Source organism: Brienomyrus brachyistius, chromosome 10, assembly GCF_023856365.1.
Source record: "Brienomyrus brachyistius isolate T26 chromosome 10, BBRACH_0.4, whole genome shotgun sequence".
Lineage (NCBI taxonomy): Eukaryota > Metazoa > Chordata > Actinopteri > Osteoglossiformes > Mormyridae > Brienomyrus > Brienomyrus brachyistius.
This window is the reverse complement of record NC_064542.1, coordinates 27171074-27193139: the sequence shown is the minus strand read 5'-3', so window position 1 is coordinate 27193139 and position 22066 is coordinate 27171074. Positions and strand designations below refer to the sequence as shown.

General features: G+C 45.1%; 1 protein-coding gene and 1 long non-coding RNA gene across 2 annotated transcripts; one reads left to right on the top strand and one right to left on the bottom strand.

Moving 5' to 3' along the window:
- Positions 1–8333: 8333 nt before the first annotated feature.
- LOC125750465 (placenta-specific gene 8 protein-like) lies at positions 8334–15868 on the top strand. Its single transcript, XM_049028297.1, has 4 exons — positions 8334–8490; positions 9497–9605; positions 13331–13479; positions 14960–15868. The coding sequence occupies exons 2-4, from the start codon at positions 9509–9511 to the stop codon at positions 15092–15094; spliced, it is 381 nt and encodes a 126-aa protein (XP_048884254.1). The 5' UTR covers positions 8334–8490; positions 9497–9508; the 3' UTR covers positions 15095–15868.
- Positions 11375–11955, bottom strand: LOC125750467 (uncharacterized). Its single transcript, XR_007400353.1, has 3 exons — positions 11864–11955; positions 11578–11730; positions 11375–11411 (listed from the first exon to the last, which is right to left on the bottom strand). It is a non-coding gene; the product is annotated as an uncharacterized LOC125750467 (long non-coding RNA).
- Positions 15869–22066: the final 6198 nt, after the last annotated feature.

The window sequence follows — 22066 nt, the reverse complement described above, 5'->3', positions numbered from 1 at the left end:
CTGCATAATTAATTAATATTAAGAAAATATTTTCTATTGTCTTATCTTAACCGTGTCTTAACTTATCCAAAGCTTAATCTTATCTTATCCTAAGTACTTCTTACTAACTATTTGTAGGTTCTATGCTATTTATATTAGACAGATAGCCTATCTCCACAGCCATCTCCAGAACCCCAGGGATGGTGCTCAGCTGGACCAGCATATCACTGGGAATAATGAGCTCATCTTCATCAGTTCTACACCTGTTGGTCGCTGGGGTACCCACATTATCGGCATGCGGAGGTTGAACCTCAGATCTTTGATTAATCCATTGCTTGTAGCTGTAAACTATATTCAGGAATTCATTCCTTAGCTATTGACACTAGTAACAGGCCAAGCATCTGGCCTCATAGTTATCCAACAGATCAAATCTTTCCATTTTCTCCACAATAAGAGAAGGCGACATAAATAGGGGTGTCAGACCCATAACCAGCTGAGACAAGGGGGCTGTAGCCTGCATTGGAACCGGACACAGAAGGGGGGGGGGGACTGGCAATGGAAATAAGGAGGAAGTGGACGAAAAGGTTGGTGAACAGGGCTCTGTCTGTGACACTGACGGCGCTCTGTCTGTGATACTGATGGGGCTCTTTCTGTGACACTGACGGCCCTCTGTCTGTGATACTGATGGAGCTCAGTCTGTGATACTGATGGGGCTCTGTCTGTGATACTGATGGGGCTCTTTCTGTGATACTGATGGGGCTCTGTCTGTGATACTGATGGGGCTCTTTCTGTGACACTGACAGGGCCCTGTCTGTGACACTGACGGCGCTCTGTCTGTGATACTGATGGGGCTCTTTCTGTGACACTGACGGCCCTCTGTCTGTGATACTGATGGAGCTCAGTCTGTGATACTGACAGAGCCCCATCAGTATCACAGACAGAGCCTAATTTTTTGTGTCTCAAGACATACAGGAGCCATTCGATTTTCCTGAGGTATACAGTCATTTTGAAGAGATATGGTGTTCACGCACGTCCTCTCTCTGGCGGAAAAACTGCAAACCTGAGTCGCCTTGAATGTTCAAATCAAAACTCTAAATTCAATGAAAATCGTTATGATGTGGTTACTAAACGGTCCGATTAGTGTCAATGTGCTACAAAGTCTTCAAACACTTTAATCAAATGACAACACATATGACCTATATTTACAAACACCCTTGAAATTATTTCACACACTGCAAATTTGGAAGACACGTGTAAAACAAAAAAGAAAAATGCAAACCCGCTCACAAAAGTTTCTGGGTGACAATGAGACAAGCCGGCCCATGGGCTGGGCTGTACGAATATTTATAGAATGTCGATTTATTATCAAAACGAGGTATAGGATGACACAACTCAGTTTATATCGATATGATTTTGTTGTTTGTTTAAATAATTCCTTTTTTAAAAGTCTGAATAAGGACTAAAACTATCCCTTCCTGGTTGTAAGAAAGATAAGGTTGTAAGAAAGGTAAGAAACTTTGTCGTGACTTTGCACAGAATCCAATAATTCACAACGAAAAGTGACCCACTCGATTAGTGACTCACGGGGAATTTGATGAAGGGGAGGTGCAAGGAATCATTATGTTTCACAGGCGTTCTTGATTTTTAAACTGAATATTTAGCGCACTTGATGGGAAATTTCGTGTATCGCTAATTCGCCTAAAATACAGAGATATAGCTATACTATTATCGCGATATTATGTTTTGTCATTGTCTGCATAGATTCTCAAAGACGCTGTATGGATTTTTAATTAATAGTTTACATGCACAGATTCGTGGCAGACGGTGGTCAATTTTGTGCTATGTCTCCATTATAACCCTCGCATCACGTGCTGTTGTGGACATTCCCTCGTAGGGATACTGACCATACAGTAGGTCTTAGTGAAAGAGTACCAATTCAGGGAGCGTTGTTTTGAAAAATGTACAGTGAAATATCTTCAAACACTACTACTACTAACATGCTGAGGCTAATTGGACTTGCTAAATTGCACGTAGGAATGCATGTGAGAGTGCATGGTGTGTGAGTGTGCCCTGCGATGGGCTGGCCCCCTATCCTGGGTTGTTCCCAGCCTCGTGCCCATTGCTTCCGGGATAGGCTCCAGACCCCCCGCGACCCAGTAGGATAAGCGGTTTGGAAAATGGGTGGATGGATGGATGGATAATAATAATAATAATAGTAATACCAACAAGGAAGGACCCGGAGGCGGTTTGGATTTCCCCATGCAAATTTCGAGTAGTATAAGCCTTGTATATCTATCATTGTGCTACAGATCTGCATTATGTTTCAAAGCATGTAGGTTCTGATTTGTCTGTAGCATAAACTAGTAACTTTTAACACAGTGATATGAGTCACATTATTGACATTAATACCCAAACCCACCACACATAATTCCCGCACATGGGACAAAATACCCCACGATGTCCTCCCCCTGGAAGCCCCCTGGGTCTGGGCCACAGTTGTGGCAGTGTGAGTGCTAAATTGCCCGTAGGTGTGCATGTGTGAGTGAATGGTGTGTGAGCGTGCCCTGCGATGGGCTGGCCCCCCATCCTGGGTTGTTCCCTGCCTCGTACCCATTGCTTCCGGGATAGGCTCCGGACCCTCCCCGCGACCCAGTAGGATAAGCAGTTTGGAAAATGGATGGATGGATGTAAACCAGGGAACTGGATAATAGATTATTAAGTGTGGTTATACTGCCCCCTAATGGTGCTTTTTGGAATCATAGATATTAATTCCAGTGGCTCAGTCGGTACCGCTGTTGCCTCTTACATCCCCAGTTAAACGTTCACTTACCCCCGCCCCCCTAATGTGCCAAATTTGTGTGTTCTTATTGGTTTCCTGAAGTCATCTTCCAGTGGGTTACATTAATAAACTCTTTGTGTACTTTTTCACGACGTTATACATACTACCATTGCTTTTGCTGTCAGGATAGGCTCTGAACCTGTCTTGCAGCCACACCTACTGGTCAAGCCTTTTTTTCTTCAGAGAACTGAGTCAGTTGTGCTCACTCCTCTTCCCAGTTGCCCATTATTGCTTCACTTATATACCCGGTTCAGCCGGCTCACTTATTATTAGGTATTATTTGGAATAACTGAGTTTGGCTTTTGAGTTTTACTCCTCTGCCCTAGTTGTCCATGTTTGCCTGATTCTCCTCTGGTGTGGTTTTGACCGCCTTTGTTTCCTGATCTCCATCATCTGTCTCCAGCTGTAACTCTCGTTTAGCCTTTAACTTCCCTGTTTGCTTTGCATCTGGGTCTCGTGTTTCTGATCAGTCCTGTGACAACTGCCTCTATCGTCTATGCATATGTGCTTAATGCAGCCCCTCACCACACCCAGACACGCAAACATTGTGGGCGGACAGATATAACGGAAACAAGTTCACATTGATATCAAAGACCTACGACATATAATACCTATGTCTGCAATTCAGCGTAATGAGATATTGGAACATTATTCAAGTATAAAAACCTTCATTTTTTTGAGCGACGAAGGAAGCGGAAATCTGCTTTATGCCTTAATGTTTGAGCCACATGGTAATTTTTCAGTATGGTGGTTTTGGCAGATGTGGCAGGCTTCAGAGTCCATCCAGGTGTCCATGTGTAAGAGGCATTATCATTCTGAAATATGGGGACGTCATGAGACAAGTTTTTGCACCACATACAGTAGAATACATGTGGTCCGGTACAACAGATGGCTTGGCCTCACTATGACCAATTGTTAAACCTGACCAGCTTCCCTGCCTGAAATCTGTCAAATCCATGGTGTGAACTCAGCTGATGTCTGCCTCACTACCAGGACGTCCAGGCAGGTGGAGAGCAGAGGCACACTGGGCATCAGTACGGATGCTGATGTGCTGCTTACCGGGCAGACGGTAGCAAAATCGGATGCATCCTTCGTAGTCCAGCAAATCCCAAGATTCATCGCACAGAGCTAAAGTGGGTGTGTCCAAAAGGAGAAGAGCTCCGTGACTCAGACATTGGGGTGGGATCAGTAGGTAAGGTCAGACTGTCCTGTTTGACAAAGCTTTCCAGTCGATCTTCAAAGAACACAGCTTACAAAGTCTGTACCTTCCTAGTCCCCGTCCTTCGAAGGATGTAGCTCCTGAAGTTTCCATTCACGGTCGTGTCCCCCATCCCTCACCTTCCCCCCTTTTAATAGTTTTGTGTGACAGTTAAGACAGGACACCTATGGGACACACCTGTTGTTTGCATATTTTTTATAATGTGGGAGGAAAACGATAATTCGCAATGTGTACGACGTGAACAAAATGTTGAACAAAATGTTGAACAAAATGTTGAACAAAATGTTGAACAAAATGTTGATAAAAGTGAAAGAACTGCCCCAAAAACATTCAGAACGACCAATTTAATCAGTCATTTTTATTTGAAAAGAGTTTTTAAAAATATTTTGCTTGCAGAAAGTGAAGTACATTAAAGAAGCATTAAAAATATTCAAATATTTGCTAATTATTCAACTAAGAAAATTTGAATCGGCCAGAATCAGTATCAGCAAGTGAGGCTTAATAATAATAAATACTTCATTGATCCCTGTAGGGAAACTGTCTTTACGCCTCTGCGATGTAGCAGCGCCCAGGGAGTTGGGGGTTAAGGGCCTCGCTCAAGGAGCCACAGGCTGAGGCTGGGTTTGAACCTGCGACCTTCTGATTACGGGCACACAGGCTTAGCCCACAGAGCCACACGCTACCCCCCATTCACTCCCCAAGGAAGATACAATGGGTGCATCACTAGTCTGGATTTGCACTTTTTGAACCTGAACTTTCAGGTAGGTTTCTCCCTAAGGCAGGTCATAAATATGTGGGCTTCAGCCTGGGATACAAGTGGTACCCAGAACAGCTGCACTGCCATCATTCCCAGCATTGTGAAGCTCAAAGCGTACAGACTGGATCACAGAGTTATTAAGCTTCCTTAGGAAATTTTTGTAGCATGTTTTTTTGTGTGTTTAGTGTCTATGCCGTTTACCGAACTCTTGTCATATCATAATGGAAGAGCAGCTTTGAGCCAAAAGGGGACTCTCTTATAAACCAAACTCAGAAGATATGTAACAAACAGGACTACAAGGGTCAAAACAAGGGCAGGTAGAAAAAGTAGAGCTACATATGAGGAGAAGCAAACAATCATCTACTGAAGAATAGGGTAAGCGCAGGCAGGCACATATATACCCTGGTAACAAGGGTAAAACAAGAGGCAGGTGTGAACCATTACAATGGGCCAATCACTTTAAACTGGGAACAACAAGAAACAGGTTAGGGTCACTAGCAATCACTAGTGACTCAAAAAAGAATCTTTACGAGTATTCAGCCATTGAAGGATTCATTGCTGACAGTAATGAAATGACTGATCAAACCGCCCAATCGGCACTCGCTGTGCAGTCAGTTGTTTGCGGCAGTTTTGGTTGGCATGCACTTGCAGCTGGTTTCCATTATCTGAAGCCTGCGCTTATTGCCATGTTGTATGGCCCACATATGAGTCTGATGGGGGGGGGGGCTGGGTCACTGCACTTACTGGCCGGGGTAATTAGTCGTCCATCGCAGAAAATATACATATGTCTTAAGTTCATTGTCCCTGAGCAATCGTAGGCTATGCAGCCACCCGTGCAAAAAGGTCAAAATAGCTGGTGGAGATGCACTCAGAGTCAAGTCGGAAGTCGCCAAATCATGCTAATGTAGCGGTCTGTCACTAAGCATTTTCCCTTGAATGTAACGTGATGCTGATGCTGATAAGGGGGGAGCTAAGGGTAGCAAGCGGGTTTCGTCTAGCCTGAGACTTGCCTCCAGGCTCCAGCCATCTTGAGTAATCACTCGATAAACCTGTTTCCACTATCCAACTGAAAATAGCGAGTAACGATTCAGTAAACAACTGAATGACTACCGACTGTGGTACAGATAGACATTTCATTTTCTGACTGGCCAACAGAATTAGGCAATAGACCTGTTGCATAAATATTCATAATGGAAATCACAACATTCAGATTTTTCTTTCTTATAATCTTTATTCAGCCATATTTTTTATGTAGGCTCTCAATTTTGAGAAAGCAATCGTGATTGCAGTTCTTACAACCAGCAATAGCATCATGCCTCAAATTACCCACACTAATGCGACGCTGCTAAGCACTGTAGGCTTACGGACTAAGGTACAGTATAGGTAGCAGCATTTATTACTGTATGCATAGCCAACCCAAGTAGTAACGAGTATTGGGAAACGAGTATTAAGTATCGAATACTAGACTGTTCAGCACCATCCGGGCACCACCTCGGGCATCATCCGGGCACCATCCCAAGCATCATCCAGGCATCATCCGGGCACCATCCAGGCACCACCCCGGGCATCATCCGGGCACCATCCCAAGCATCATCCGGGCATCATCCGGGCACCATCTAGGCACCACCTCGGGCATCATCCGGGCACCATCCCAAGCATCATCCGGGCATCATCCGGGCACCATCCAGGCACCACCCCGGGCATCATCCGGGCACCACCCCGGGCATCATCCGGGCACCATCCAGGCACCATCCAGGCACCACCCCGGGCATCATCTGGGCACCATCCGGGCACCAACCCGGGCATCATCCAGGCACCATCCGGGCACCACCTCGGGCATCATCCGGGCACCATCCAGGCACCATCCCAAGCATCATCCGGGCACCATCCAGGCACCACCCAGGCACCACCCCGGGCATCATCCGGGCACCATCCAGGCACCATCCGGGCACCACCTCGGGCATCATCCGGGCACCATCCAGGCACCATCTGAGCACCATCCCAAGCATCATCCGGGCACCATCCAGGCACCACCCCGGGCATCATCCGGGCACCATCCAGGCACCATCCGGGCACCACCTCGGGCATCATCCGGGCACCATCCAGGCACCATCTGAGCACCATCCCAAGCATCATCCAGGCACCATCCGGGCATCACCCCGGGCATCATCCGGGCACCATCCAGGCACCACCCCGGGCATCATCTGGGCACCACCCCGGGCATGTGGGCTGGAAAACAGTCCCTGTGAAATGCAGAAAGCCTCTGTATGCCCCCACACTGCATGTATCATATTATCCAGTGAACAATGATCACTTTTCAAGATTCAGGATGTTCATTTGCCACATGCATGAAGGCACTGCCACACCAGCAGTGAAATTACATTGCCTATACTTTAGACTGTGTAAAACACGAGATAGAAGGATTAAACTAAATTAAACAAACTAATAAAATAAGTATTAAAATGATCGAAACATGCATCTTCTGTAAGTATTTGGGGATTGGTCGAAGCCTGTGGGCCCAAGCCCATTGCAGGACATTCACACCTACAATTTGGTAACACTTTGGTAATGTTCTGTACTTCTTGCTCCTATAAGTTATTCCACCTCTGTCTTCTTGTTCTGACTTCTCAGTGTCTATTTTTGCATCCCTTTTTCCTGTTTCTCAGTCATTGTATTTCAGCTCCTAGTGTTTTCCTAGTTTGTGTTTCTTTTAATAATTTGTTTCTTCTTATTCTGGTGTGTTTCAATCCCCTTGTGACTCCTTTATTTTTGTGGGTTTTTTGTGGGCTTGAGAAATTCAATGCTTCCTCTGACTGTTGCATGTTTTTCCAAAATCGAAAGTTAAATGACTTCGTTCCGTGAAAAGAAAAGTGGCGCGGTGCCAATGGGGGAGTCGCGGGAAGTACACATACCGTATGCTTACGTGTCAAATCCAGAGGCGATTTAATGTATTGAAAATTTGCAAGACACGCAATGTATTAATCTTAAATTTACGCGAGCCTGTGTCGTTTTACTGTATACTTTCTGGTACCGGATTTTTTGCACTTAAAGATAATACTTACGTACACATTGGAATCGTAGTTCTTTTAATATACTCCGGTCCAATATAAAATCCTTAGATAGTTATTAATTTATTCCATCGATTTCACAGTATACATGCAAGTGCGTATGGTTTGAATTACACGATGGCTTTACGGGAGCCATGTTTCACTATGTGGACCACGACTTCACAAGTATGTGCACACAATAACAAGGTTACTGCGAAAAACATTCTACTACAACTATTTCAGTCGGTTAATATCGTCCGTATCATTTCATATAGGAACAAAATATATATATTTTAATTTCAGGAAACGTAATATACAGAAAATAAACTATAACCTATACCACAAGAAAATAACGTATACCACAAAAGTGGACAATTTTTAGAGCACCCCCCCCCCCCCAAAAAAAAAAAATAATAATAATAAAATAAATAATAATAATAAAATAGATAAATAAACAAAATCAAATAAAATGTCTCAGGGGAAGCTTTAAAGAGAGCCCCTGTCTTTTTGGGTAATTCGACCCACGCAGGTGTGGCTGGACTTGACTAGCCAGTTATTTTTCTCCGCTCCACCCCGCGATCGGCCAGAGACAAACGCACACAAGCTGGTGTACGAAGTGAGTGACAACTTGGGGATATCGGCGAAGAAGGTAAAGTACGCACCTATTTGTAAAAACCATATACAGATTCATTTCAGTGCATTCGAATGCATTTCAATATGAGCATAAAGCATTCATTCGGAGTAATCGCTCTCATTTTTATAGGATGAAAATATGAATAATGCACCAATTTGTTTATGAAAGCGGAAGCAAAATTCCGTTACAGCTTTATTATTTCCAGTTATTATACTTTCTACGTTCTCTTCTCTTTTTGTCGATAAATACATTTTATTCGTAGTTGCCGAGCTGGTGTTCGGAGATTTGTCATGGTCTAACTAAAATTCATGTACACTGTATGCGTGACTGGCCGTGGAAGTTGGGGCATCGGAGCGGCGTGGATCCCCTGTCGGGTTCGAGGGCACAGTACTTGGCCGGAGCTTTCGAATACGTACAATTCTACATAAAACTGACCCAGAATTCCTAGGCACGCCTCTGTGTAGAAGACAATAAGGACAATAGAATAAAAAGTAAGACATAATAAAACTCGTCAAAATCGCGGTAGCACATTTTGCATTAAATTATATCGTGAACCTTTAACTGCCAGTTATCCTTGCACTTTGTTATATTACGTCTATTTTGGCGTATTGTGTCTTTTATTGTTGTGGATTTTTCTGCCTGAAGTCACAAATTCCTGTTTGTTCTACGCACGGAAAAAATGTGTTCTATCTACTCCGTACTGGACGGGTCAAATAGAGCAAATGCATTATCAGTTCACTGGGGAAAAAAAAACAAACAGCTAGTAATAAAATAGTCAGTCTCCATCTTCACGGACCTCTTTCAGCTCAACTAGTTTTGATCTGTTTAAACGTAGCTGCCTGAACTTACTTCACCCAGCAAAGGGGGGGGGGGGGGGGGTTGTGGGGCAAGTTTTGCGTTGGTGTTTGGCGTCGATTTTATCTTAAACTGGTGACTGGTTATATGTTCACTTCTCGTTAATACTTCTTCTCCAATAATCTCCACACTTATCTTTTTTTTTTTTATCTTTCGCTATCTGCAGTATCCAATAACCATGCCAGTGACACAGCAGATCACCACTGTCACCAGTGCACAGAGCTCTGGTGCCTGGAGCACAGGGATGTGCGACTGCTTCTCCGATATGGGAACATGTAAGTCTGGCAGCGTGCGAATAGCCACCGCCTTCTGTGCACGCATGAGTGCCACTCAACAGGTGATAGCAAAATATCAACAATACCGAGCTTTTTAAAGCAGGAATTCAGCAGGAACGTTGGCCTGTTTCCTGCTGTTGAGGTATATATATATTTTTTTAAATTCAAATGAGTAGTCAAAGTGTGTTTATGTTCCTTATGATAAATCACATGAGTCTGTATGTGCCATCGCTAAAATTTGCCCGTTTCATAATTTCACACCAGGCCTAACGTTACACCAGGCCTTAAAGATGTAAATTAGAGCGCTTATGGAATGTTACTGAATCTTGTCAGTAATTTGTACTTAAAATTTGTTGCGGTGAATCTCAATACGTAAAGATCGTACTTGTGGTCTTGGCAAGACTGGTTTTGGAACCTTGCCATCCAAGAACGATCTCGCAAGAACACGAGGAGAAATACCGCGTCAATAGTGGATTGAGACAGATGTGTACTGGTCTTGCTGCATCGCCGTATGCTGTAGGCCAAGTTAATTACCCCAGTCGTACTATTCATGAGCCGTACTGCATAATAAATGTCACATAATCCAAATGAGCAGTATGATTCCCTGTTCCTGGTATGATTATGCTTTTCCCCACAAATAAAGTTTACACTTAAAATATTCATATTTATTTCTTGAACTCCATAAAAACGCTATACGGTGGTGTTAACTATTTCAGTTCAGCAGTATCACCAGCCAAAAAAGTGAAGAACAGCAGGAAAATCCTGACAGAATGTCTGACAGAAGAACAGCTCCCGTTAAGGTAGTACAGTTGCAGTTTGCATCTTCATCCTCCTCTTCTGTGAGAGCTCGCAATGGATCATGGGATTATTCTCATTTGACAAGGATGCACCCGAATCCTACTTAACTTTTGGGCCCGAACAAGACCAACATCCAGGATTTTTACTGTCCTCTGATCTGGAGATCTCACTATCGGAATTTGGCTTCAGCAATGGAGGATGCACTGTATGTAAAACAGGTACACAAGAGCAACATTATGGTCAAGTACGCATATTGAGATTAAGCCTTGCTCTTCTGGAAAATTCATTTCCTCATGTTCCTCCCGTCATGCACTGAATTGAATGATGATGTCACTCTCTACTTTATATTTAAAGTGACATCCAATAGGCATGGTTTTGTCAGTGCGAACCCACAAGATCTTCTGTTGGGTAAATTGTTGACTTCCCTGTACGGCTCCCTTTCTAAACGCGGGGTCTTGTCCTTTAACAGTATAGTACACACGCCCTACATTGGTGTCAGAAGTGGGATGCCAAGTCCACGATGAAGTCGCCGATATAATCCGATGACTTCGACATTCCCGCGCTTCAGAAGAGCAGAGAAGAGACAACAGTAGCTGACAAACGGGGACCCCTGGGAAGTCAGCGTTAAGGCCAATTCAAGGCCGATTATTAGACGAATGCAGTCGGTGCATGTGTAGCTGAGATTTTTATATCTGGAGGAAACCTTGTCCATCTGTGTGCATCTACCAGGCATGTGCAAGGTAATTAATTAGGTTTTCCCAGCAGGAGGCAGCTCCGACTTCCACAGATCTACTCATCGACAAAAGAGTAGAGGAAGAATATTTGTTGTTGTACACTGTGGTCAGGATCTATGGCACTTCTGATCGATGCCTTGGTCACTTTCAAGAGTGCTTGGAGTGATTTAATCACACGCTCACCATCAGCTTGCCATCCTAGTCACCAAACACTAGTGAGACTGGGACTTCCACCTGCCGACTGGGACTGCCTCCTGCCGACTGGGACTGCCTCCTGCCGTCTGGGCCTGCCACCTGCCGACTGGGACTGCTGACTGGGACTGCTTCCTGCTGACTGGGACTGCCATCTGCCGACTGGGACTGCCTCCTGCCGACTGGGACTGCCTCCTGTCGTCTGGGCCTGCCGACTGGGACTGCCTCCTGCCGACTGGGACTGCCACCTGCCGACTGGGACTGCCTCCTGCCTACTGGGACTGCCGACTGGGGCTGCCTCCTGCCAACTGGGCCTGCCACCTGCCGACTGGGCCTGCCTCCTGCCTACTGGGCCTGCCACCTGCCGACTGGGCCTGCCTCCTGCCGACTGGGACTGCCTCCTGCCGACTGGGACTGCCTCCTGCCGACTGGGACTGCCTCCTGCCTACTGGGACTGCCGACTGGGACTGCCTCCTGCCGACTGGGCCTGCCACCTGCCGACTGGGACTGCCTCCTGCCGACTGGGACTGCCACCTGCCGACTGGGCCTGCCTCCTGCCTACTGGGACTGCCTCCTGCTGACTGGGACTGCCACCTGCCGACTGGGACTGCCTCCTGCCGACTGGGCCTGCCACCTGCCGACTGGGACTGCCTCCTGCCGACTGGTACTGTCACCTGCCGACTGGGACTGCCCCTGTGTACATACTGAGCAGCAGTGCAGTAGAGCATTCAGTGCACACACTGGCTGTGCTGATGTTAGGATGGGAGCTGCACACACCGGTGGACCTGCCCCAGAGCCAAAGGTACCAAAGGAGCAGGGAATGGAGTACCAGCCTCTGGGAGCATCTGAGGATCATGCACAAGCTGGCCCAGCGACACCAAGGCACAGTGACATCCCAGGAGAAGTGCAGCTACGATGTGCCTGATTTCAGTATCAGGGACCCAGTTTGGATATATTGCCCCATCCATAGGAAGGGAGAATCTTCCAAACTGGATAGTCACTGGAGGGAACCGGAGGAGAATCTTAAGTACCTCTCTGATGTTGTCTGTCACCTCCAGCTGCCCAAGCCATGAAAGGCTGTCATCCTCCACAGGGATAGACTGACCCCCTTATCGTCCCTTGGCCAGACCTCCTGCAGTGTCTGTGGATGAGGGCACTCTGGGAGAGGGAGGGACATCAGGCCCCGGAGACTGCAGCACATAGCACTGTCAGCTTCCGTCTGCGAAACTTTGTGGTGGACTTGGGTGTCGCCAGGGACGGCTGATGTCACAAAGTTGGTCAGCAGGACCGATTATGCAATTTGCCAGCATGCTTTGCACTGCACGGTGTTATCCGTAAATAGTGTAAACGAATATGTGTATTATAGGTGTATAACCACGAGTGCCTCTGTCGGGAAAGCTGTCGACTTTCATGTCTGTACCGTTGCAGACTGTGGTGAGTGGCAGCTTTCCTCTCCACAGGTGCCCACCACTAGGTCCTACGGCTACTGCCACGATGGTCACCAGCTGCATCCTGGGTGGACACTCTTTGCAGCCACTACAGCAACTAAGATTTTGGACATGAGCTCATTCAGACTCAGTGGCCTACACAGAAGCTTCAGGCAGACATTCCCTTCTTATATTGACCATCGTGATCCATCTGCCCGCCTCCCTGCCCAATACGACTCACCATCAAGTGATAATGGGTGGATAGCTCCGCCCATCTCTTCACATGAGCGCCAGAAATATACAGCCCCTGGTCTAATGTCACAACGACATAGTTCATTACTGATCACTAACATGCCTGAACGTGTTACCCACTTTTGGACAAAAGCTGAAATCTTCTCCTGTAAAATCTGAGGATGTCACAGTTATATATTTTACTTATATTTTATTTTGTTGTAGTTACAGATGTGGGTTAGCATGTTTACTTGATCATATTTTTACACCTATGTAAACCAGCGCACCACCGTCAGTGTTTATCGCACTTGCTGTTTACCACACTTTTTCTCTTCTTTCACAGGTTGCTGTGGAACTTGGTGCTTTCCTTGCATGCAGTGCCAGACGGCTTCTCAGTACGGCTGGTGCTGTCTCCTGCCTGTTCTGGACCCATTCTGCATGGTGGTGTCCTGCCTTCTCCGCCAATCAATGAGGGAACGCTACGGCATCCATGTAAGGGGGGGAGGATATAATTCCCTGCAGATGTACCGAGTTGTATCTAGTTTCACCAGAAAGTGGGTTTAGGTACTGAAATATCCATCCATCTCCAATACCCACTTATCCAGGACTGGGTCGGGGGGGGGCAGCCTGGAGACTAACCTCAGAATTCTTTATTGTCATTGCACAATGTACATACAGTGAAATACTGCTCAGTTCACCTCCTAAAGCAGCATCAGTAAACAACAAAGGCAAGTCAAAGGACATTTACGGAAAAAGAGCATAAATAACACAAGCCTGGTATCTTTGGTAATAAGTAGGGTGGCATCGTATGGATATAAAGTGGCGAGCATTAACAGTCCTGGAGTCTGGCTCCGGCTCTTCAGCCTCGAAGCTGGTATCTGCATGGCACGGTAGGGTCTGCCAGATGGTGGGGAGGTGAATAGGTGACGTCCAGGGTGAGTGGGAGTTGCAGTGAAGCCTTGGGTCCTCCAGTGGAGTCCGTTGAGGTAGAGCTCCCTCCAAGTCAAGCTTAGGAAGTGCAGAGCAGAGGACAGCTGGAGCAGGATAACAGACCATTGCAGGGTGACCACATATGCACACAATTACAAACTGTGGGCAATTTAGAGATGCCAGTTTGCTTAACCATTAATTTTGGTCGGTGGGAAAAAGCACTTAGAGTATAGGAGGAAAACTTCTCCCACACAGGGGGAAGTTGGGGGGGAGTAATTCATACCTAAAACCCAGCAGGCATGAAGGTTCTCACAAAGCCAATGGTTTACAGGAACTAAATGTATCCAGGTTTACTCATGGGGAGTAAGAGAGGGCTGTAACGAAGGCGACCCTGAAAGCTGCTGATTTCGTTGCTTTTTTAACATGTTCACATGGAAAAAAAAACGGAAGTCATTTCACAATTCTAGGATGGGAAGATGATGGTTTTGCAGGAAGACCGACATTATTTTAGCTGCAGAACTGGAGGGTGGGGTTTCCTGTAAATGTTCTTTATTGCGAGCGCAGGGAACGTATCCCTGTTTTTATCATGGTCTGTACCAGGACTTCAAAAAACACAGGAATGACAGGATTGGAAAGAATGTCCCCCACCTGCCCACCCCCCCCAATAAATAGCACACAGATCCAATTTCACTTTATCTTGGACAGTTCGTGCTGTGGGTGTGCAGGCGTTGGCAGTGAAGCTTGTCGGAAAGGGGGGGCGGGGGGGCGGGGGAGGGGGGGGGGGGAGGGGGGGGCGGGGGGGCGGGGGGGGGGGGGAGGGGGGGCTCCTGCGGTGGAGCTTCTTACCAAGATGAAGGAGGTCATGAGGGTGGCTGCTGATCTATCAAGATCTATGATCACTTTTTAAACATCGGCTAACCTGACAATTAGCCTGGTTTTCTTCCGGCTTCCTGTAGCTGATTGGACGGCCCGGTCTCTCTGGTTAGGTAAAGGGTTTGCTGGCTTTGATGGTGGATCTAATGGTGCTTCTTCTTCCCCTCAGGGCTCATTCTGCGATGACTGCTGCATGCTCTGCTTCTGCTATCCCTGCGTGTGGTGCCAAATGTCCCGGGAGGTGAAGAGACAGGCCCAAAGGGGAGGGACCACCACTGTCATCACCCAGCAGGTCGTGTCATAAAGGGCAGGACCCAGACTGCCCTGTTCCCACACAAGTGGCGCCTTGTAATGCAGAAATCCATAAACCCAATGTGGAAGCCATGCAAATGTAAACAAGTGTCTCACTCATATATTAATCAGCTTTTTATTAAAATAGCATCTTAGAAATGTAGATTCCTCATTTTCGTCTGGATATTTTATATTTCTTTCTTACATTACATGGGCAGACTGATCCGTTTGCTCCTAAGAGGTCATTCCTAGTCATATTTTCCGTTCCTTTGTCCATTAAAAACATGTAACAGTCAGACTGTTTTGCCCATTGATGCTTATTCCAGCTGCATTCATCTCTCTCTGTTTCTCTGTTGCCAATCAGGGAGCACTGATACCATGAGACACACACACACACACACACACACACACACACACACACACACACATGTAGGGTATACCTATCATTATGGGGCCCCGCTCATTCACTTCTATGGGAAAAATGCTAACTATGACAACCCTAACCCCCATCCAGCCCTAACCATAACCATAAGTAAGCAAGCAAAATACAAGAGTTTTTGGATTTTTAACTTTTTCATAGCAGTCACCGATTTTTATAAAATAGAATTTTCCCTTATGGGGACCGGTTTCCTGGAAAGAAAACAGATATTTATCACGTTATGGGGACATTGTGTCCCCATAAGGATAGGTGTACCCCCTCACACACACACACACACACAGGTCCCTGCAATGTTTTTGTCTTTTGTTTTCCTTTGTGCAGCTTTTAACAATAAACCTCATCAATGATGTTTGAGTTCTGTGAATCATTAGCCACCCCCCCCCCCACCCCCCCGTAGCATTTCCAGGAAAGTCGACATGGTTTCAGCGCCCCGCATTCCAGGCAGAAAACTGCAGCCCCCGCTTCCTTAAACCCTCGACACACAGTAACTTGGATCACACCGGACACACCAATGAGTGACACGTGACTGAACTCCCTGCACACGTAAAACACAGTGACGTGGGGACCTGCCCTGGGGACCTCCAGTGACGGCACGTGTGGCCCAGGTGGAACCAGATTGGATTTACACATAGAAGGAATTCAAACCCACTAATTTTTACACTAATTTTTATTTGTGCCTCAAAGGTACGATTGTGTCTCACAGGTACGATTGTGTCTCACAGGTATGTGTGTGCGTGATTAAATCAAGCAGAGGAAATGTGCTGGTGAGAGACAAATACATTTTTCTTTATTTTTCTCCACATGGTTTTGCTAATGCTACGGTTGATAAAAACACGTACTGTGATTTTGTGTGTCTGTACTGGGATTTTGTGTGTCTAGTGCGATTTTGTCACCAACTGAATTTCTGTGGGACTGGCCCACCTGGTTTTATACCGGCCCTCCCCCATAACTATTTGTGGCACTGTGATTGGTGGGGACTGACACTGAGCTGAGCCACAGGAGAAAAGAGAAAGTGATTCATTTGGAGACAGGAGTGGAGTAATTAAATCATTAGGAACGAACCTGGTTTCTGGATCAGGACAAGGGAAACCAGTTACTGTCACCCTTCTCTTTATTTGCAGGCCTCTTATCACAGCAGCCACACTGCACCTTTCCTAGTTTTTTCTTGGACATATTTCGTCTTTCCTCTGCTCGTCCCGGTTTCCTTCCGCATTCCAGTGATTAATGGGGGAGCAGTTTGGTTTGGGTCTGAGAAAGGACTGCTTCTCACAGCGTGTAATTAGAGTATGGAATAGTGTGTCTGAAGGGGCAGTGCAAGATAAACCCCAAGATTCCTTCAAATTTGAACTCGACAAGATCCTGCCAACTTTAAATTATTAGTTTAATTCCCTCCAAGCAAGCTTGATGGGCTGAATGACCTCCTCTCTTTTGAAATTTTATGTTGAGCAAGGATTATGCAATGTCAAAGATGGAACAGGGGATCACAAAGCTGGGAAGCACTTAAATACAGAACTAACAAGGGAGCACAAGGAGAGGCAGCTGGAGCGAATCAGAGAAGGCCAGAAATGAGAGGTAAAACACAAGCACCAGGCGTGGCTTGTTTAGAGGGTCAGGCAGGACAGGACATGACAATATATATATATATATATATATATATATATATATATATATATATATATATATATATATATATATATATATATATATATATATATATATATTGGGGCAGCGTGTGGCTTAATGGGCTAAGCTGTTGTCCATTATTTTTTTCAATGAATATGTGTGTGGATTATGTTTATATTACCCAGTGGTCCCCACAATGTAATAAAAACTTGTTATTTTGACATGGTGGGGACCATTTTTCAGCTTCTCACAAAGATCTGTGAATGCAATCAAAAGTTTAAAAATGTCTCTAATTTATCTATATACATATAGCATGCTGTGTTGAACCAGTGCCTGCCCTGTAATTAATGTGAACAGCTTTGTGTAGACATGGTCATGTGTTGTCATTGCATTGTAAAGTAATGACATGTATTGCTTTTAATGTTAAGTGTTGTAAAGGGTGGTGTGTGTGTGGGTCCACTGTGCGTGGTGCGGGTAGTCCGGGTGACCGGCATGGTGGTGTTACGATCCCTGGGTTCAAATCCCAGACGAGCCCCCAATTTCTGTTACAATCTCCATTCTAGGGTTGAGGATTTTATATTTATCCACAAACACGTTTACAAACATGAGGTGCAACAAACTTCGGGAGTGACCCAGGGCAAAACAACAGCCAACACGTACCAAATTAAGCTAACTCTAAATGTAACGAAAACAAGAGGAAACGAAATGACAAAGACTAAATCTAACTCCCTAACCAAAACAACAGTAAACACCACGTTCGCATGAACAAAAAGGGCAGCCACTCCTTACGCATCTACAGTAACACACATAGTGTAGTAACACACAGTCCGAAAAAAACAAGGTATCCGAAGGGGCGAGCAAAGAGAGCAGTCAGGAGCTAAGCGAGAGTACAAAACCAGAAGACAAATAAACCGAAGGCAACGGTACAAAAGGGTAGAAGCAGAAGTCAGAAACCGAGGAAGCAAAAGAGTAATAAACAGAAGTCAATGAGAAGAAAAGCAAACCAACACAGCAAGAGCAGAAGCAAAAGTAAGAGCTCGAGGTAAATGTGATCAGCAGGCTTTATCCTCGTCGACTGGAACACAGGGTCAGAGGGTGGAAGAGGCGAGGTTGTGAATCCGGAGGCGGACTGATGCTGCAGCAGGTGAGTGGAGCGAGTGGAACATGGGGCAGAAGACTGAAGTGTCCTGTACACCTTCCCAAAGTACTTACGGCACGTAACAATGGGCGGTGTGTGCGAGAATTAGTAGAATGAATGGTACGGGTACAATAAATGGCACCCTGTGGCTAATTCATACAACCTCTTGCACAGTCCGACCGCACAGCCAATCTGTGGAGGCCAGTGAAACGTAGAACAGTTTAATGGTGACCTTAAAGTTAAGACAGTTCATTTGAGATTTTGGGGTGTTAGGAGGTTTGTATAATATAATACACTTTTGCTATCTTAAGTTAGAACAGGATATTTGACTTAGGAACTGTTCATCTACAGTATAGTGGTTTTTTTTCTAAATCAGGTCCTAACTCTACTTACCATTTGTCAGGATCGATGCCTGTTTGACCTTGTCCCAGGTGTCTTGTCCCCATTTGGTGTCACTGGCCATCATGATCCACCCTCTGTCCTGTAGCCACTCAGTCCCTAGTGTGTTTCCCTACTCCCCAGGCTGCTGTTTGGGGTTGAGCGGTCAGCCATCATCCAGACTTCCCTTTCGGTTGTGTGTAATTGTTATTTAATGTTTGTTATTTTGTGTTCTCTTGGTTTACCATGCGTTTTATGTGTTTCTGTTACAGTCCCTTGTGTTTGCCCCCTGCTTTTTTGTTCTATTATGTTCAGTTGCACTTGTTTTAGTTGCGCTTGGTGTTTTTACTTCTTGTATCCCTTAATTGTACTTGTTATCTATATATTTAAGTACCTGCCTTAGGTCAGTTCTTCAGTAAGTCGTTGTACTTGTTACTGGATGTTTGTAGCTGTGGTTAGTTTCCAGTCTTGCTCAATACTGTTCCTTTGTTCTCTAGTTGCATAATGTTTAGTTAGTTCTTTTTTTTCCTGTCGTTTTTGACTCTTCACGGTTCCCCCCATTTATGTTTTGCTTTGTTAATAAACCCATTAGTTGGAGCTACCCCATGGTTCGTTCTTGCTTTCCCTCCTTTGTCATGCTCCACCCGTAACACCATTATTAGCAGTTGAGTAAAGGAGTTCCTGCAACATGGTGCCGGTCGTGGTGCTGCCCGGTCATGTGTGAAAATACGCAGTCGAATGCCCTGCATTCAGCTGTGGTTACATTTCAGGCATCCATGCTCTTGTTTAAAGACGAAGTAAAACACTTTAATGCAAGACTGAGATAATTAGATAATAAACTTCCTGCCTACCTTAAAAATAGCAGAAACCTAAAGCTCTCTGGAGCACATACATATCACATGAAGTGATGATAAATAGGCGCATATTTCAGCTTGGCTGGGTGTGATTCTGAAAGCCACTATACGTTACACATGTCTGGCTCAGTTCACTTTTTCACATTGAACCGGAAGCCCCGTCTGTTATTAGCTTTTCCACTCACTTGTGACTTATGGCCGTTTCACTTCCTGCCCCCATACATCTGTCTCTGGGCTCTGAAACTCCAGCTTCACTCTTACCTGCATGTGTTTGTATGTCACACAGGAAAGCGAGGTGCGACAGGCGAAACTAAAACAAGTTCCTACGTACTTGCTCATGCTCGTACAAACGGCAAATAAAGCCTCATTAGATTTTGCGTCATTTCATGTACATTCTTTTCATTTAATTTCATTAGCTGAGCAAGTCATCCCTTCCTTAGAGCTCACCCAGTTGTTTGCCAAAACCAATATTGTTTGTGGGAATTTTAAACAGGAAACATGGAACCGCCTACAGGAAACGGCAGTGCACTGCATACGTGATAAATCCCAGGGCATGATGCATTTTTTTCAACCCACAAATGGGTTTTGCAAGTCACATCAAGTCAATTAGGTTTCTTGCCATTTCAGACATATACAGAGTGCAAGGAGATCAAAGAGAGAGAGAGAGAAAGAGAGAGAGAGAGAAAGAGAGAGAGCAGCATTGCAACATTACAGGACAAGACATTATACAGTGTCAACTAAACAATAGCAGTGTACTGTAGTTTGAAGGTCATATACAGTGTGTGTGGGGGGGGGGAGGTACAGTTTATTATCAGTTGATTACAGAAACTTCCAGACGGAAGGAGGGAGAAGAGTCTGAGTAGCCGGGGTGGGGGCGGAGTTTATCACGGCACGCATCGGCCATGTTTGTGTAAACATATTACGGCATGTTCCCCCCCTCATTGCAAAGTTCACCTACTGATGATATTTCATAATAATAATAATGAGTTATTTTTATAGCGCCTTTCTCACACTCAAGGACGCTTTACAATGCAGACAATGATATGGAAAACGATGCAAAGGCAGCAGCGACAATAACAACAGAACAACAACAGGAGGGTTAGGCAGTAGCAGTTACATTGTAGCATTCGTGTAATAAATGAGTTTTTAACTGAAGCTTGAAAATGGTAAGTGACTGTATCTCTCGCAGACTGTCAGGAAGTGTGTTCCATAGTGTAGGTGCTGTCACACTGAACACCCTGCCACCCATAGAAGATAATCTGAATTGTTGGAGCCCAATGATCTTAGTGTGCGAGCTGGGGTGTATGGAAGAAGAAGGTCAGGCAGATAGTGAGGGGCAAGTCCATGGAGAGCTTTGTAGGTGATTAATAGAAGTTTTGTATTTGATTCTGTAAGTGACAGGTAACCAATCATGAAGAATCAGGGTGATATGGGCGGTTCTTCTCGTATGTGTTAGCAAACAGGCAGCAGAGTTTTGAACATATTGTAGTTTGTTCAGAAGTTTTGATGGGAGGCCAGAAAGCAATGCATTACAATGGTCAAGGTGGGTAGTGATGAAGGCATGGATTAGTGTCCTAGTATCCGCAACACTGAGGGATGGACGGAGGCGAGAGATATTGCAGAGTTGGAAAAATGCAGCCTGTACCAGAGAGCTAACATGTGACTGAAATGTGAGAAACGGGTCAAAAATTATTCCCAGGTTACAAATTGCACTTGATGGTTCTACTAAGACTCCATTAACATTCATTTTTATCTTAGACAGAGTGGATAGAAGTGTTTTAATGCCCACTAGTAGAATTTCTGTTTTATCAACAGTAAGCTGTAAAACATTTTGAGTCAGTGTGTGATTTCGCAAAGACAGTTAGTGAAGATGGTGGCATAGATGTACTAGTGTCAGCATTTACGTACAGCTGAGTGTCGTCAGCACAGCAATGGTAGCTGAGACCACAGTGATGTAAAATAGGGAAGTATGTATATGGTGAAGATGTTGGGCCTAGAACTGATCCCTGGGGGACACCCTGTGTGAGAGGCGCGGTATCAGATCTGTGGGGATGGAAACAACATACTGTCGGTCACTGAGGTACGATGTAAACCAGGTAAGAGCAGCACCTGCAATACCGATGGAACCCAAGTAATTCCTCTTATGATTTACACAACATCTCTTCTGTTTTACTGTAATAACATCTTGGTCAATCATTACAGGTCTTGTCTTGCGATGTGGCTCCATTCAAAGTGCTTTGCTTTATACATGCATGTCCTTTATTCATGCAAAATACATATCAGATGATTATACTGATAAACACATAAATACCACATTGATGTACAATCCATATTAAATGAATGTGCCATTAGTCATATATGCTCTTAATTAATGCAAAAAGCATATTAATGTTTTGTCAAACATAAAAGTTCTACATTGATGTACGATGCATATTAAATGAATTTTTGTGTGTATTTTTGTGCCTAGTTAAATAAACTCAGTTGAATCAGGGACCGTGGTTTTACACAGTTAGAATGAGTGCTTTGAAAAGGTAACATTCCTTTTCAGTTGAT